Source organism: Montipora foliosa, chromosome 6 (genome assembly GCF_036669935.1).
Source record: "Montipora foliosa isolate CH-2021 chromosome 6, ASM3666993v2, whole genome shotgun sequence".
NCBI lineage: Eukaryota > Metazoa > Cnidaria > Anthozoa > Scleractinia > Acroporidae > Montipora > Montipora foliosa.
Genome location: NC_090874.1, coordinates 37,275,852 through 37,293,985, shown reverse-complemented (window position 1 = coordinate 37,293,985; position 18,134 = coordinate 37,275,852). Strand labels below are relative to the sequence as shown.

General features: G+C 41.4%; 1 protein-coding gene across 3 annotated transcripts; it reads right to left on the bottom strand.

Annotated features, from left to right (window-relative positions):
* Positions 1 to 312: 312 nt before the first annotated feature.
* LOC138007263 (vesicular glutamate transporter 2-like) lies at positions 313 to 14,163 on the bottom strand. 3 transcript variants are annotated; one of them, XM_068854065.1, is made up of 11 exons: positions 13,997 to 14,163; positions 12,684 to 13,193; positions 9,212 to 9,245; positions 8,730 to 8,929; positions 7,757 to 7,844; positions 6,535 to 6,630; positions 6,207 to 6,328; positions 5,953 to 6,105; positions 5,729 to 5,858; positions 4,817 to 5,055; positions 313 to 1,439 (listed from the first exon to the last, which is right to left on the bottom strand). In XM_068854065.1, exons 2-11 carry the CDS (start codon positions 13,041 to 13,043, stop codon positions 1,278 to 1,280), a joined length of 1,584 nt encoding a protein of 527 aa, XP_068710166.1. In that variant the 5' UTR covers positions 13,044 to 13,193; positions 13,997 to 14,163; the 3' UTR covers positions 313 to 1,277. The 3 variants fall into 3 exon arrangements, with proteins under 3 accessions (XP_068710166.1, XP_068710168.1, XP_068710165.1); XM_068854067.1 differs by lacking the exon at positions 13,997 to 14,163 and adding an exon at positions 13,510 to 13,655; XM_068854064.1 differs by lacking the exon at positions 13,997 to 14,163 and having other exon boundaries at positions 12,684 to 13,354.
* Between the last annotated feature and the right edge of the window lie 3,971 nt (positions 14,164 to 18,134).

Genomic DNA, 18,134 nt, shown 5'->3' with positions numbered 1-18,134 from the left:
TGGAACGAAGCCTGAAACTGAGATAGTTCTTTTGTTGAAAGTAACTTAGACTACGTTTACACGGGTCCGGACAAATTTTTGCCCGGACGAATTTTGTATCTGGACCGTTTCTTTACAAAAATGATTGGAACCGTTGCACTTTTTAACGGACCAGTGGCATTTTTCCTCTGTCATGTAAACGCGCCTTAATTTTGTCCAGTTCCGCCAGTCCTTTGTGTCCTTATGTTCTTTCAAGGCGATTTCGGGGCATGAAGGGTTGGGAGGGGATAGCAAAACAAGCAAGTAAGCTAAGGAGACGACAGAAGATGCATCCAAAAACTAAGTTTAATTCATGATTTGTTTTCTTTTCTTAGTCAATATAATCCAAGATTGATATCCGATTTTATTGATTTTCCATATTAACCGTCAAATTGTCCTTTTCCTAAGGTTACGCGTAACTGAGAATTCAAATTGTGATATTTTCGCCTCGATGCTGACCTATATTAAACAATCTTTGTCGTTTCTTACCGCCGGAAATTTTCTTAGCTAAGCCCAAAGTCACTTGATCAGTTTGAAGGCCATTGACTCCACGCCCTCGACGACCCAAAAAACTCTTGTACAACCCATACCTTTTATCATCGAGTTGAGTCAGTTGCTGCCATGAGTCAAAAAGTCAGTTGTGTGAAGTAATGTTTGAATTTCATGGCGAAAATGCAAAATACTTATCTATGGTGTTGCGATAAAACTACTTTTTCAAGAAAAAATGTTTAGGCTAAGTGCACTTCAAATCACGCTGGTGAAGCTAAGCTGAAGGGTAGAGTTCGACCACAGCGAACCTCCTTAAACAAAATATTTTAGTCTGAAAAATGAGGCATCCGTACGTAGATTATTATAATCTCATCATATAATTTTATCTGCATGAGTTGAGGTAATAGAAATAGGGGCTCATCGAAGCTAATTTCCTCTGTTTGATGGCATATGCTCTCAATAGTTCGTCCGTTCGATGTATGGACATTAATGCACGTCGTAAGGTTATTATTGTTGATAACAAAGCTCTAAAAAATTGTGATAGCGCTAAATTCAGATATTGCATGGTAAAGTTATTGGTTACGTTTGACCGCTTGCTACTTTTGCAATCCTATGATGTCATCAATTCTCAGTCATTTCTCATTATTTACATTTCGGTGTTGCAACTATAGCTGGCTAATTCATTTTTCATGTGTTATGGTAGCTTTTTGTGGTTTTCTGAATTCCACTTGCTAATGGACGTTGAGTATTGCCATTCCAAAATACCAGCCTTACTCAACCAAGCCTACTTCTTCTCTTCCCTCGTGTTTCGAGCCTCCATCTCCGGTCGCCCAAGGCTGCAAGTCAGCGGACATCAACATGCAAAATAGCAACATCCCAACGAAATAAATGACAAAGGTTACCCAGAAAACTGTGCGCCATTCCTCAGCTTTCTAAAGAAGAAAACCAGAGTAAAAAAAAAATGTGAGCTTTGGCACGAAAATAGGACTTGTGCAATTCTTTCGAGTTACACAGCGTAAAAAACTTGAACAAAGATAACGACCTCTTCCAGGCCAGTTTTATAGAACGAAAAATCAAAATGTTTTTTAAACTTTGAAGAGATCATGTTTCGATGGTGACTCGGGAATAGTCGGAAAAACATCCCAATGCTCGACCTTTGCAGGAGTAGAACATACGACCTTCGGATTACTACTTTGTATGCTCTACCACCGAGATTCGGAATGGAGCATACTTTGTTACCATACTTACTTACTCATTCCTCTTCGTTCCTAGTGCTACGTAGGTCCTCAACTAGAGCGCGCCACCTAACCCTATTTTGTGAAGTGCCCTTTGCCTCATTCCACGTGAGATGTTTCCTCTCCAACTCTGCCATTCTCGTACGTCGCCAGGTGTCCCGGGGTCTCCCTCTCGTTCGCTTCCCCTGTGGGTTCCACTCCAGTGCCCTCTTGACTACATGTCCATCTGGTCTCTTCAACGTGTGGCCGATCCATCCCCAAGCTTTTTGTCTTATTTCTTGCTCTATCGGTTGCTGCCCTGTTAGTCTCCAAAGCTCCTTGTTGCTGATTTTTCTAGGCCACCAAATCCGCAAGTTGTTCCGCAGGCTCTTATTGATGAGCACTTGCAACTTGCTCCCAAGGTATGTGAACTCATCCTCTTCCCCAATCCGACCCTCTGCAACCGACACACCATCGCCACGTTTGGTACCAATACGCATCAACTTTGTCTTGGTGGTATTGATATTCAGGCCTACCTTCGCACCTTGTACCTCCAAGGCCCGTGTTTTATCCCACATATCCTGTATTCTGGGCGACAGTAGGGCCAGATCATCGGCAAAGACAAGGTTTTCTAAGGATGTCGTAAAGGTCCACTGAATACTTCTCTTCCTGTCAAAGGCTGTCAGTCCTCGTCACCCAATCCAGGGCTACGAAAAACAACAGGGGAGATAGCAGGCAGCCTTGTCTTACCCCATTCCTCATGTTCATTGGTTGGGTCCTCTGTCCATTGTGTACCACCTGTGCGGAAAAACCTTAATAGAGAGCTCTGATGATGGTGACCACCTTGTCATGCATCCCGTATGGCTGCAACAACCTCCACAAAACCTCTCTGCTGATACTATCGAGGTCCTTTTCGAAATCTACAAGGAGGACTGCCACTCGATGCCTTGCTCCACAATAATCCGCAGGGTTGCTATTTGATCCATACAGCTTCGGCCAGTTCGGAAAGCCCACCTGTTCCTCTCTCAATTTTTCATCCAGCGCGATCTTGATGCGCTCCAGGAGCACCCGGCAAAACACCTTACTTGCCATGTTCAGCAACATGATGCCACGCCAGTTTTTACAGTAGCTCACATCACCTTTCGTGGGCAGCTTGATTAGCAGAACCTTCTTCCAGTCCTCTGGTATCTTCTCCTCATTCCATATCCTGTTGCAGAGGTCGAAAAGAACTTAACCTCCTCTGACCTGTCCCCTCTCGCCTTATTTGCCTCTGGTGGTAAATTGTCACAACCTGCAGCCTTCCCATTTTTTAACTTCTTTATAGCATTCTTAATTTCAATACGTGTGATGCGACCTGTACTGATGTTAAGCTCGTCACTTGGCTCCACCTCTGGCGGGTTGAGCGGCTCTTCGTGGTTAAGCACTGTTTGAAAGTGCTTCCTCCACCGGTTCATCTCCTCTTCTGCTGACCTGAGCAACACACCTACCTTGTTTCTCACTAGCCTACATGTATTCTGGAACCTCCCACTTAGCTTTCTGGTGATTTCGTAAAACGTCCTTACATCACCTCTCTTTCCAGCCTCCTCAGCTCTCTCAGCTTCTGATTCCACGCACAGCCCTCCTGTCTCTCCTACACCTCCTCTTCACTTCCCTATTCAACTCTTGGTACCTTTGGTTTGCATCTCTCTTCTGCCTTCTCGTTCTGGCCATGTTCGTGATGTTTTTTGTCACCTTTCGCTGCTTGATTATCTCCCAAGTCTCCTTGCTGATCCACTCCCTCCTGTTTGTCTTCGCCCTACCCAGCACCTGCTGGCAGGTCTCCACGTACCTTTGTTAACATGTTAACCATGTTAACATGTAATATCTCTTTCAGTATAATCGTTTTTGCTGACTTTTTTTAAAATATTATTTATCAAGAGAGTGGCCTCGAAACAAAAAAACAAAACAAAAAATAAAACAAAACAAAACAAAAACAAAACAAAACGGTAAGACATACAATGTATCAGAAACACCCAAGGAGGGCCTTGTAACGAGGATTATGTAATCAAAAGTGCAACTTTAAAGTGAAATCCCATCCCGACCATGTCAGTAGTTGGAAATCATAAAATGGTTTGAGGAGGAACCTCCTAGATAATGTAATGACATCATTTTACGCGTCTAGTACCTAACGTTATTTAAGTATTAGAAATATAAAGTTTCAAGGTTAATTATTATTTGTATATACCACACAGGTGAATAGTTCTCTCCGCACGCCCTGATTGGCTAAGTCGGAAGTGATTATGCAAGTACTATTCACCTCCACTTCGGTGAATAATTGTTAATTATAATTATTTTACTTACAGTTTGACTGATTTAAAACCAATCGTATGATGCAATTTGTACCATATTCATCCATATACTCGTACGGTAGACACAGAGGTACTTTGCTTTCCTTGATATAGCGCTTACGATTGTGAAATTTGCCCTCCTTTGCCAGATTCGACAAAAGCTTTGCGGAAGCAGAATTCATAAAGAGAAGCAAGTCAGGGAATCCAGGTGACCCGGCGATCGAGATGGAAATTTCAAGTTTGAAGTTCCCTCTCCTTCCATAATGAGGTAGGCGTCGTACCCTCGGGAAGTTGTGAAAAAATGACCGCAATTATATTCCATCTGTGAATTGAAGCGTTATGAGCGGCCACTCGGAATTTATCATTAAGATAGCAGCGATCTCGAACTCGATCAGCACCAAGTTCCGCTCTACAAATGTGGAAATCAAAACAACGCCTAGTTGTTGTTACCATTCAACCCTATAGATTCTCCTTAACGATTCCTACCTATAACATCACCTTTCCGGTTGGTCCACAATCCACCAATACCATATACAACTCATAGGCACAGCCTATTGCGCAACTTTAAAAACCACCTTAAGCATTCATTTGAATGCCTATCTCATAAGGACAAAGGGAATAAATACGAACGCATAAGTTCTGCAAGAGTGCTGCCGTACTAATAGATGGCCAAACATTATTTATCATTTTATGAGGGCAAAGACCTGTCGAGAACAGATTCAACAGTAACTGTAACAGAATCTGGTGTCATAAAAAGTAAATCCTCACCTTATTAACAGTAATAAACCCAATCATCATGGGGCTAAGAAAACCAGTTATTGTTCCGACGGTGTTTGTTAAACCCATAATAACGCATGCGTACCGTGGAGCGATATCCAACATGTTAACATTGTACCCGGAATGCATTAGTCCCGAGGAAGCTACCCCAATACACATACACGTGACCGCCACTGTGGCTGACTTGGCATATCCTGCAGCAAGTATGAATGTGCCAGCTCCCATCGCACCTGAAGACATTTGAAGTGAGAGAAATAAAACGTGAAAGAAAAGATTGGAAAAATTTAACGTCTGACTTCGTCTTTTTGACGGTAATATCCGTTGCGTTATGTGATCTACGAGTGCATAGATATTTGTAGAGAATAAGGAATTTTTCATTATTTTTCGTTTACACCAGAATTGGTTGAAGATAACATTGACACTGACACTCACTCTGACATAAAGATTATAATACTGATACTGATACTAATCTGATCACAAGGGCTCTACTTTTTGGTGAAACTATAAATCATACCAAGTAACTCAAGCAGATCAAATCAAACGAGATTTTCCCCCTTGGTGGGAGGGGAAAACCCGGTAAGATGGAGGTACCCGGAGAAAAACCTCATGGAGCAGAGCAGAGAACAAACAAACTCAGTCAACCCGCAAATAACAAATTAAAATGAATGCAAGAATCTTACCGGGGCACATTGCCAAAAGACGAGTGCTTTCACCACTATGTCAAGCCTACATTGCTTTGTGAACTTGATTTTGCGTGCTCTTTGATCTATAAGCGTCTTTTTTCTTCACTTGGTTTTTCTCCTCCCTTCACCCCCTCCCCCCCACCTCCCACGGCTTTTCACCACTGAACGCAGGCTAAGGCACATGCCCATTGCAATGTTTACATTCTTGCATTGTACGTACCAACAGCAAAGTAGAGTCTTCTGACAGATCTAGTACTTAGCCCCCTTCTTCGTAACAAATCAGCTGTGATCCCACCAAAAGGTCCTGATAGAGACTTCACCAAGAAAGGCGTGGCCGCAAGAAACCCCATCTGCATTGAAAATTTGATAAATTTGCTTAGATTAGCTATGGAATTATTAATATTTTGTCATTTAAATGGAGTACAGTGATGAAAACACACATACTGTTTGTATGTCGAAGTGCAAAATATCCAGAAGAAACATTGGTAAACAAATGAGAATAGTGTATAGTCCCCAGTCAGAGGCCAGGTTACCAAACATGATTCCCCAAACTGGAACTGACGTCAAAATTGATTTCCATGGTATAGGAGCATCTTCCTAAACAAGATTGATAGCAAAAAATGTTGAAAGTTAGTTAAATGCTACTCTTCAAGTTGCAAAGTAAATGCCGCTGAAGACCGGTCGTCAGATATTCTTACATTTCCCTGATCAAAGCTCTTTTCAATGTAGTGTCTCTCTTCGTCTGATATAGTAGGATGAACCGAGGGAGACTCGTGGACGATAAGTTGCCAAGCAGCAAACCAAAGTATCCCAGCAGCTCCTGCAGTCAACCAAACAAACACCAAAAAGATGCTGAAAAACGGGGGAGAGTCGCTCAAATTAAATTCGATTATATGCGCTTTCCACTTATCAATGCTGGAGTGGAAAAGACAAATTCACCTGAAACGTTTTCCCAAGAAAAGGAGGATGGTGTGGGGGGAGGGGGGTTGAGGGCTGGGGGTATCTCATTTCTCTATTATCACTCACCAAAACAATAGAATACCGATGCCCAGCCTCCATCAAAGCCATACATTGTCAACAGCCCGGATAATGGCATTGTTATGATAGTACCCACGTGACAACCTGTGAAGAAGAAAGGACTTCTAACGTTAGATAGACGATTGCATCTTTAAAACTTGTCAGGATAAATGGGATTTTTGTTATCACCTGGCCCCATTTACTCAAAGGCTGTATAACTCTATCCAGTGGAAAGGTTACTAATATAAACGTTCCCAAGGTTTTCGTACACATCCCTACTTAGATGTGCCTAGAGAGTGCATCTTACAGGAGGAAAAACTGAAATTATTGCACAGATTGAAACTGTTAGATGGTGACATATCCATCGCGTAAAGTGCATACTTTGATAGCTTCGTTGCTTTTTAACTGAAGAAACTAGTTTCACTCCAGAAAGGTGTGCTATTCGTAAATGGTAGTAATTTCGCCTGACGTTCCTGTAATAGTGGCTGCAGTGAAATGATGAAACAACGGTGACGCTGAAGGAAAGCGTGTATCTCTTCAACTCGGATATTATTTGATTTGCTAGCCTTCGTGACTGAGTTTTTTGTCATTTGAACTTTAATATGGCAGATTTTCTTCAAAATCGACTTTTGCGTAAGGGACATGAAAATGCAATGTGGGGTGTTCCCTCCAGGAAGGGAATTAGGTACCGAAATGTAGAAATGATACTCGCACTTAACTGGAAAATTTAAGCAATTGTCTCTTACCTGAAAAATACAGGTGGCTTCAACGGGATACAACCCATAACCTTTGCGATGCCGGTGCAATGTTGTACCACACTTCTCTAATTATTTCTACATTTCGTCTATATCCCGCACTGACACTGACATTGACAGTGATACTGACACTGACACTGACATTGACACTAATACTGATACTGACACTGACACTGATACTGATACTGACACTGACATTGACATTGACATTGACATTGACACTGACACTGACACTGATACTGATACTGACACTGACACTGACACTGACACTGATATTGACACTGACACTGACACTGACACTGACACTGACACTGATGCTGACATTGACATTGATACTGATACTGACATTTCAATGATATACAGTTCTTTCATTCATGGAATTAGATAACCCCAGAAAGAAGGGGAAAAGGCCGTACTATGTACTTACATGGTCACGGTTCACGGCCAGGAAAAAAGGAAAGGGCAAAGTGACGTACCTGAGATGGCCAAAGTGACAAGGGTGGTTCGTTCCAGTGGTGGAGCCCATTTACTCCAAATAGCGTGATTGCATGGAAAAACGGCGCCCTGTTTGATAATTGAATCAAGCACATGTTAGTAAAACATCCAAGACCAGTTTTCATGGTGGACCTTGGACACACTTTTACCCGATCAATTTACAGTATCTTGCAAAATGCTATCCCATAACACTTGAACGCTCGATCTCGTTTTACTGCCAACTATAATTTTCTATCATCAACTATAATTCACTTCGAATATTTTCTGGTGCCTGAAATTGTAGGGGCACCCAACGAACTTTTTTTCCAAAATGCATACTAATAGGCAAAAAACATACAAAAAAACGTTACTAAACGTTTTCTTGAAAAGGTGTTCCGCACTTCAAGGATGATTATGACCAAAATTCCAGCTCCCAGCTCGACAGTGAGGGAAACTCCCAGCCAGCACAGAACCTCTTGAATCTAAAGCGCTCGCCAAACCGGTCAAAACAGGTTTTTTTTCTCCACATGCGATAAGTTGAACAAGCGCTAAGCTTTTCGTGAACGAGTTCTCCCCCAGTCTCCCCCAGTTTCCGTTCACCTCGAGAAAGCACGGATTGAAATGATAAAATATTTAAAATTTCCCAGCGAAAGAGTATGAAAATTAATAGCTTTCCAGCCAGCTGAATTCCCACTGCGGAACAGATATTTTGCGGAAAGAACTTTACGTTACGTTGGTAGCCCGTGAAATTGCATGTCTAATCCTCATTATTCCGTGAGGTCTATTAGCTTCGGGTTGCTACTGGTCTGGAATACGTGTCCAAATTGAGATAACCTGTATCTGTGTAACCACAAGCTAGCAAAGTTTCAAAAGCCAGTCCGAAGCGTGCCTATCACACGTAGCTTCCTTTGGGAGCCCAGCAGTAGTATCCAAAATTCATCTAATTAGTCAGTACCGAATGGCTTTACTTCTTACCAGCATGAGCCCTTCTCCTGCTCTTACAGCTATCATTCCGTAGACACTGTAGCGAGTCGCCACTGGAGTAAGAAGGGTCAACATTGAGGCGAAGAAAATGGCGTAACCAAATATTCTGGTTCCACCCAGCTTCAGAGCGAGGCAACCACCCGGAAGTTGAAGGAAGGCATAGCCATAGTAGAACGATCCCAATACGATACCTGTAATGATTCGTTAATTAGTCTTTGTCGGTCACACGTAAACATCGCCAGTATAATTAATCATGTGCATTTTGGATGCATAATACCAGTAAAATAACTTACATTTCACAACTTTAATCAACCTTTCCGTTCTGGCCGGACGGGATTTAGTAATAGCTAGTCTAGTCATACAGATCTTTATTTCATTTTTTGTCTATCTATTACAGAATATCGAGCCCTAATTCCTTTACATATCCTTTTTCATAAGGAAACAGGATTTCTACCACTGATGGAATCTATTACCTTGCAGTTTAGAGTCCCAGTCAAACTCAGCTTCCTTGTAAGACAAAGACAAACATTCATTAACGAAATGATTGACGGTATTTGCTAAGATTTTTCCGGTAAAATTGATAAGGTTAAAATGTGTTCCATTAATTTCATCTAAGGTTTTACGTACTCTCCCTTTCAATTAAGGACTTTACAAGGACCAGTGTCATTGGTAATATAACAAATACGGATTGGGTAGCAAGGGTTGTATAGTAAATTAAAAATGCTATAACCTTCACCTTGCACTAGCTATAGTCCACCAAAAGATCAGTGATCCATCCTCCCAACACGCAATGAACTATTTCAACGATACGGCGGCAATTTTGAATTATATTATTCCAATACCTATTATGGGATGTCCAGGGGGAAAAATTCATTTTAATTTGCCTCCTCCCACTTGAGCATCCCATAATATATTAAACAATATAAATTCAAATGGCTGCTGAATCGTCGAAGTAGTTTATTGATCCCTTTTTAACGTACTTTTTCTGTTCTGGGCTTGTTCCTGGCAAGAAAGACTTCTCCATCTCTCATTAACATGCACTAACAACAATAATTATTAAACCAGTCGACAATTTTACAGACTGGATTATCCGCAAGCCTAGACAAAAGTGCTGGGAATTTTCCCATACCGTCTGTCATACCGTCTGTCATCAACGAAAGAACTTTTTGAGCTTGAATGTAAAGAACTGAGATCAATTTTTTCCAAGCTGAAGTATCCGAACGAGCTAGTCGATTCTACAATCTTATCTTTCATTAAATCCAAGCTATCGAATGTTTCGAGTCCACCCCCTGTTGTGCCAGTTGAACAACCTGTGCGGATAGTGCTGCCGTTCAAAGACCAAAAGTCTGCTGACGTCTTAAGAAAACAACTAAACAACCTTAGCAACAGAATCGGAACACCTCTACAGCCCATCTATACTAGTCGTAAGCTGGGTGATGCACTTGGCGTAAAAGAACAAAAGCCCTCTCTGATCAATCAACACAGTGTGGTCTACAAATTTTCATGTCCTCTGTGCGATGCAGAATACATAGGCCTCACAACTCGACATCTTTTTCTGAGAATCGAAGAACACTGTCGCAGTTCTTCATCCATTTGCAGACATCTTCAACAAGATCATGATACCAGCCCTAGATCTCTTGACTTAGCCAAGAATTTTGCAGTTCTGAGGAAATGCCAAGGAAAGATGGACTGTCTGGTATACGAGATGCTCCTGATCAAAAAGTACAGACCAAGCCTTAACATCCAATCAGACTCAATACGTGCTAAAGTTTTTACTTGACTTTGGGTTTTCCTTTGTGTGAGGTCACTGGATGATTTACTGGCTTAGAACAATAGAGTATTGTTTTTGGTTTAGTTTTTTGACTACTTACTTATGTAAATTTTCTTCAAAAATTTTATTCTTCATTTTCTTGATAATGATGACAGGATGTCATCGAAACGTCGAAATCTCTCCGCGTTAGTTTTTCTCATAAATTTAATAACAAAAGTCAATCTTATACGTTTCTCACTTTTCGAACATAATTTGAAAAGAAGGACAACAATGCCCCTCGCTACCCCAGCTGACACAATATTGTTCCGGAAGAAGCCGTGGTGTGTCAACATTGTTTTCGGGGGAGGAGCTGGTGAAAAATATCTACTTCATGGAAACGTTTGTGGGTATGGGAAGGGAGTTAAAGATGTCTTAACATTTTTGGCCAGGATTGGGGACAAGGAAAAAAATCGAGGTTGTCTGTGAGCTTCCTTTGATACAAACTTTGTTGAAATGAAATCAGTTATTGTTTCAATAATACGATTTAAACGATAGGAGCTGTGAGATCTTTACCAGTCATAATTCACAGGCCAGGTTACTGAGAAATAACTGTAAAACGACATCATGTCTTCGACAAATGAGACCATCGAGGTCATATTGCTTGCTTCCGCAGGTTCTAAGGTATCGTGAGAATATTTTCTAATGGCCCTTTGGACAACAACATCTCGCCTCCATCGATTATTAGACCTGGTAGTTAACGTTTTGGTGAAATTGACGTAACAATTATCCACTACTTGCAAGCTCAAAAATCGTGCTTAATCAAGAGTGAATTATAATTCACTATTGGCTTAATCTTGATCCTAGCGTTCGCGATTCTTTCGGTCAGCACCAAAAATAACGACCTGAATTGTGCGTAGTCGTGACGAAGTTTCATAATTTGGACCCTTTGACAACCACTATTGTCTATAATTTTGAGAATTTTGCTGACGAACCCCAACCAGGGTACCATTTCGAGGGAGAAAGGGAGAGGACCCTGGGAAAGAAGTTGAGACAGACGCTGCAATCTCCTTCACCGACAAAAACGAATTTACTGTATTTATGCTTAACTACACTTTCCGCTCGACGCAAGAGCATGAATTTACTTTTCTCTGTAAACAGAATGTGACAATCGACCAATAAACGATACTGACAATATTTGGTGAGAGTTTCACCTCCTGTCATTGCAGCTTCTACGGCAAACGATAGTGAGCTGAATTATTTCAACTGAACTGCTTGTTAAAGCTTACACATTTGCTTTCTGCACACAGAATACGACACCATATACTGACAAAAGATATTGACATTCGTCGTTCGATTAGTATTCGCGAATGGTATCAATGAATTTCCCGGTAATGGAAGGTTGTCAAGCAATTTCGAGAGACATGGATAACAATAGTTTAATGTACAATGTAGGTAGACAACTAGATAACACCCTAACAAAAGGAGGCAACTGGAGATCCCTTGTTTTTGTCTTGCAACATGTCGACTATGACGTAACAGGAAAACCACCAATTTGAAACTGAGCTTCGAAGAACGAGATCAAAGCAAATCGCGTGGCGATCTTCGAAACTTCCTGCAACAGTTGAAACACTCGCCTTCTCTTTGACTGAAATTCATTTTTCATCAGAAGATGCCGGATGAATTTTCAGTGACTTTATTTCTCTTAAGTTCCTTGCAATCACAAGTTGTGATTTTTCGTCGTCGCTGGCTGCTTCATCTGTTTACTTCATGGTCTTAACAATGTGGTGGAATATTCAACAGGGCTAAAACAAATAGCATTTCACATAAGCTGTCCTTCTCGCCCACTGGAACACACCCTTCTCGCCCTCTTCCCATCTCCGTCATGTGTTATAGTTATTTTCTTCGGTTATTAGCTAATTTTGATAATTGAGGTTAACACCGAGGTTATCATATTGCTTTTTTTTCTAAATTAGACTTGTGTATGGCTTAATGTTTTACGTTAGTAAGCAGTGATTTCCTTGCTTCTTTCAACCTGTTTTACGCGACCTTAAATGAACAATAACAAATAAATCTTTGATTAAGTTTAAAAATCATCTGAAAACATTCATATACAATTCCTATTCGAAAATAAATTTGATATAACTGAGTCGTCGCTTAAATACGGAATCTGAATTCAGAAAAAATAATCTACTTACCCGTGTGACCGTGTAGCCCTTGACTTGAATTGTGTGATTATTCACCATTGCGCCGATAGCGACATTCAAATTCACTCGCAGTGCATACATGTTCATAAAACCCAGAAAAGTCATCATGACCAGTATATAGCGCTTAGGAAAACTGAATTCGCTTTTAGCGATGCCATTTTCTGTGTCAAAATCCGAATAAATTCCATCCTGATAATGTGCCTTCTTTTCCTTTCTTGTTTTCCCTTTGACGGTGGGGCATTCGCAGAACTGACAAAGAATTAGAAATCTCGACATGAAGCGAAAACACGCGTACAAAGTGTTCAAAAAACGGGTTAGGCCTGACTCCAAGTTTCCATCAGACTTAGCCATGACGAAAGTATCTTCCTACTCAGCTCTTTCGTCTTAAAAGTTGTAGCATTCCACTCGACTGACATACCCCTTGCATTTTGAGGCGGACATGTTTGTGAAGTAAGGGTGGTCAATTTATCATTTTCCCTACTGGTGTTTCTGCAGCTTTACCTGCAAATTTGAAGATTATTGCTTAGCAACATATTATTTGAAAACAAAATCAAAGCCACGTCGGGGAAAACTCGTGCCGCACTGTAGAGTGGTTTGGAGATAAACGCTTCGAGTAATTGGCAATTTTGAAAACATTTTCGGAATTAAAACTAAGCACACAGTCAGAACACAATAACATACAAGACAGTCTTCGACTATCCAAATAAAATCGACTTGTCAATTTGTTTCATTTACTTGAATTACAATTATGCAAATTTATTTTTGTCCCTGAGAACTGCAAATCCTGAAAAAAGTGAATAAACACTGTGGTACGTACGATTTCAGCTTGATTTGACACAGGGGCACCCAACGTCAATTTTCGGAAAATATCTGTTCGGAAGACGATTGAGATCTAGAATTTTCGGAACATTTGTTGTAAAATTCTTGCCTGCCTGCCTCTCCTAGGATTTTCGAACGTCTGAAAAGTGGTATATTTGCCCATTTTTAACGGATTTTTACCCTAAAAAGGTCACCTAGAATTTTCGGGAGCCTTTTATCTGGCTGAAATTTTCGGAAAGGTAAGTTTTGATCACTATATTTTTGGGATCAATAGACTTTCAGGTAGGAAATCCGAACACATGAAAAATTTTTAGGGGACAAAAATATCCCTATAGCTACCGTTTCAATAATAAAATACGTTTAACCACAGGTAACCCAGGCTCACTGTGTGCGTCACGTAGGTATTAAAATATAGAGAACATATGAGGCGAAGTTTAGGTCTGGAAATTTGCTAGAAAATGGAAATAAAAATCGATGAAACTTACCATGTGGTGAGCTGTTGTTGTCTTTAATACGTACACGAGGTTTCGGGGAAAATGGTCCCCGTTCACCTTCCTTCATAGTATAGTGACAAGGTAGGAGACAGAAGCCAGCTTAAGGACTCCGATCGACCCAAAACAAGCACAATTTTTTTCGTGAAAATCGAATCCAGTCGCTAAATAAACAGGTGAAGTGTCTAATTCAAAATGGCACTGAACTCGGGACGCCTGGTGACGAGTATAATAAGTTCTGGAGGGAGGGGAGTCCCAAATTGCTAAAAACAAAACTCACTGAGCAATCTGGGACTCCCCTCCCTCCAGGGGGACATATATTTCCCTCGTCACCAGACGTCCCGAGTTCAGTGCCATTTTGAATTGGACTCTTCGCGAGGACAACGCTTTCGGGCCGCCATTTTAGCAGGTCAACTTACAAGTTCTACGGAGCCTGGTGGCTTCTCGTTGCTACCTGGAGATGCTTCAGTGGATTCATGCTTTAGAGAAATTCCTGTTCCACGAACCTGGCTTGTTTATTTAGCGACTGGATTCGATTTTCACGAAAAAAATCGTGCTTGTTTTGGGTCGATCGGAGTCCTTAAGCTGGCTTCTGTCTCCTACCTTGTCACTATACTATGAAGGAAGGTGAACGGGGACCATTTTTCCCGAAACCTCGTGTACGTATTAAAGACAACAACAGCTCACCACATGGTAAGTTTTATCGATTTTTATTTCCATTTTCTAGCAAATTTCCAGACCTAAACTTCGCCTCATATGTTCTCTATATTTTAATACCTACGTGACGCACACAGTGAGCCTGGGTTACCTGTGGTTTAACAATGCTATGTTTAAGTGCTTTTGAACTATATTCTCGTTTGGTGCCCCTGTTGACAGCTCAATAAATGGCCAAGTAGTTCGTTCTGTGCATTCTAATCAATGGCGCAAGTAATTAGCAAGCAAACTCGCTACTTTGAATACAGAAATGTCGTGGGCTTGTAGGAATTAAAACTTTGTCAGTTCAAGATCAAAAAAGAAGGTTACTGATGTACTTTATTCCACTTTATCTCTGAAAACGAGATCATTCACTTTTTGATGTATTTCAGTGAAACACGGCAGCTTGGCTTGGAGGAATCCTGGGCATAAACAAGATGTCGTCAGCATTGAGTAGGTGGGCTCTGTCCCATAACCGAAGGTCACAGATAGCTGATAATACACACTCGATGTTTGGATTGCACCAAGAATCTACTCCTGGAAGGAAAGATCACGACAAGAACGATGAATGTTCATTGCTCACCATCCCACTGACACCATCCTCAAGCAGTTCAAGGTATTTTTACCACCAGAACATCCAACCTGTCTTTATAACATTGCCACTAAAGATCTCGTCACCGATGAAAGTCTCGCTATTAAATGCAAAAGGGCTTGGTCGGCAACAAATGAAAGAATTTGTGGAGCAAAAGTTGCCAAGAGTCTCTCAACAGTAGCAAGATAGATCACCAGGAGTGAGATTCTGGGACACAATGCACAAGAATAACGCTCCAACTATTGATAATTTGTAACAAGTTGTAACAAGCAGCAAAGAGAAGAAAAAAACCACAACTTTAAGAGCCGACCGAAATGTTACTCAACGGCTAATCGTTGCCTATGAAGCTGGGCGCAAAGTTGATCTCCACAGTGTGCTAATTTATGAGTTGATGCCTGTGCCAGTCGCGTTAGCGAAGATGAATGGCAGTCTTAGAATTGCGCAGAAATCAACTTAGCAGACTTAATTGTAAGTGGAATAAATTGTCCAAGTGAAATAGAGCTTCAAGGCAGCTCATGTCTGTTAATAGATAGTCTGGCGTTAGTTTCTGCAATTGGGAGACCATCTGGTGTTCAAACGCCTGGGGAATTTGCAAATAGCTTTCAAGCAGCAGTGCTTCAAGCTGGATCCCGCTATCAGCAAATCCACGTCCTATTTGATCGTTATCAAGAATTTTCCATCAGGAAGTCAGGAACGAGAGAAAGACGCACAAAGTCCACTCCCCACATCCGACGTGTTATTGATGGCACTGTCCCTCTCCCTCACAGTTGGTCAAACTTCCTTGCATTACTAGATAACAAGTCAGATCTAGCCAGGTTCCTATCGGAACACATCATTGTAAACGCACCCCACGATTTGTAGATGAAAGGAAAGTGCAACTATCACAAAGAGCAATCGACCTGTCTGCTCTAAAGGCAGCCAACGAGGAAGCCCATACACGTCTGATACTTCACTGCGTCAACAGCAGCCTTGACAACATCGTTGTATTGGCAAGGGATACGGATGTCTTGTTGCTTCTTATCGCACATGTACCTCACATCCCTTTTCCTAACCTGTACATGATGTCTGGAACAGCCTCAAAGCGAAAGTATTTCAACATCAGGGCCATCTACGAAAATCTCCCAGTTGGTTCTGTACCCGCTCTTCTGCCTTTTCATGTCTTAACGGGTTGTGACACAACGTCCTTCATGTTGAACCATTCAAAGAAATCAGCTTGGAAAGTATCCCTAAAGCACCACACACTTCTCTCCTCACTAGGAGAGGGGGAGCTAAATGAAGAAAAGATGAAAGAAGTCGAGGAACCTGTTTGTAAAATGTACAAATTGCATAGCGTTAAATCAGTTGCTACTCGTCGCTGATTGGTTAAAATCGTTACTCGCTGTGTCACGTCAGACGTTGTCAGACCCAGACCACGATCCATTTGAGGAGAGTCACGACTTCTTCGGAACCTTAGTTGTATGATGTTAACGATGTTTCCTTGTTGTTATTGCTCAAGTTTCTCCGGTAAGTCCCACATTGCGAGAAAGCACAATGCACAGAATGTCGAAATCGAAAGATTAAATGACGATGTCGATGATATTGAAGACGCCGCTGCTGATGACTGCAATGAATGGGAAAACAGTTCAGAGGAGGAGCCTGAGAATCTCGTCAAAGAAATGACCAGGTCCTTAGCTTTGTTTCTGCTAAAGACGATAGAGGAATATCAGCCTGTGATCGAAGCGGCAATTGATAGCACTGAGGATCTTGTAGAAAGTAGTATGGACCATCTGAAAGAGCAAATCACCTCTTGCTTGGAACGAAAAGGCATCGAACTCCAGGAGCCTAGTATGTACCCTGAAGCTAGCTATAGACAGCCTTTGACCAACGAATATCAACAAGTGCAGTACTTTAAGAAAAACTTAAATCTTGTGATAAGTCTTGCTCTGCGTTGTTGGTAATTTCTTGGAGGTTCGTTTTTTAACATCTTTACTTTTAGCTCCTCAGAACCATAATTTGTTTTAAAAAATGCAATTCAGACATGAAAGTCCATGTCACAGTCTCGGGTGTCCGCCCATGGCCACCTCCTAGCCTGACACACCAACATCTCCTTTAAATCATATCCACTAGCTTAAGGTAAAGGTGGGTTCAGGTGATCAAAGTCCTTTTAGCGCTAATTGAGGCTGCAAACAGCCGCAAAAAGTTGGAGATCACTTCAAATTTAAGTCCTCAAACTACAAAGTCACCTTCGTACTCGGTGATCCACAAATCTTTAGGTGTGCACAAGGAAAAGCCAAAAATGACATGTGTTGAAATGAAAAATTCCTCAAGCTGTACGTTGATTATCTACTTTCAACAGGAACCTGAGGAAATAATATCAAATCAACCGGAGCAGAGTATAGGATTGTAAGGGGGCGACAAAAGCTGAGGCTTGTGAAAGAAATATTTCACTATGTTCCCTTAATAAAGACACTTCAAGCCTTACTCTACGTTGGCCTAGAAGTGCACACCGAATTCAAATCACTCACACCGAATTGGGAAGATTCGTCGAATCACTCACACTGAATTCGGAATGCTCACACCGAATATTCTTAATCACTCACACAGAATATTTATAATCACTCACAACGAATTCATAATTCATAAACTTGCAAACTGAAGCAATAAGGTCAGCAGCAGACAGCTGGGCATTATTCCCAGGATTCCCAGGTGCATTACCACGCTCGGCTAGAGCATGGGTGGCAAGGCAAAGTGAACTCACTGACTCCACGAATTGCGAGTGTTGCACGAATTGTGTCACTGAGCCAATAATTTCTGCTCTTCTTGTTGCACAGCTCTTAACCGGAAGGTCCTGGCATTGCAATATTACTT

Bases quoted from the DNA above. Each gene is read 5' to 3' on its own strand.
- LOC138007263 (XM_068854065.1), bottom strand. From the start codon at position 13,043: ATGGCTAAGTCTGATGGAAACTTGGAGTCAGGCCTAACCCGTTTTTTG. The intron at 9,246-12,683 runs GTAAGTAGATTA...TTGTCTTACAAG, and splicing joins AGGGCTACACGGTCACACGG to GAAGCTGAGTTTGACTGGGA. The intron at 5,056-5,728 runs GTACGTACAATG...AAATGTCTTCAG, and splicing joins AAGACTCTACTTTGCTGTTG to GTGCGATGGGAGCTGGCACA.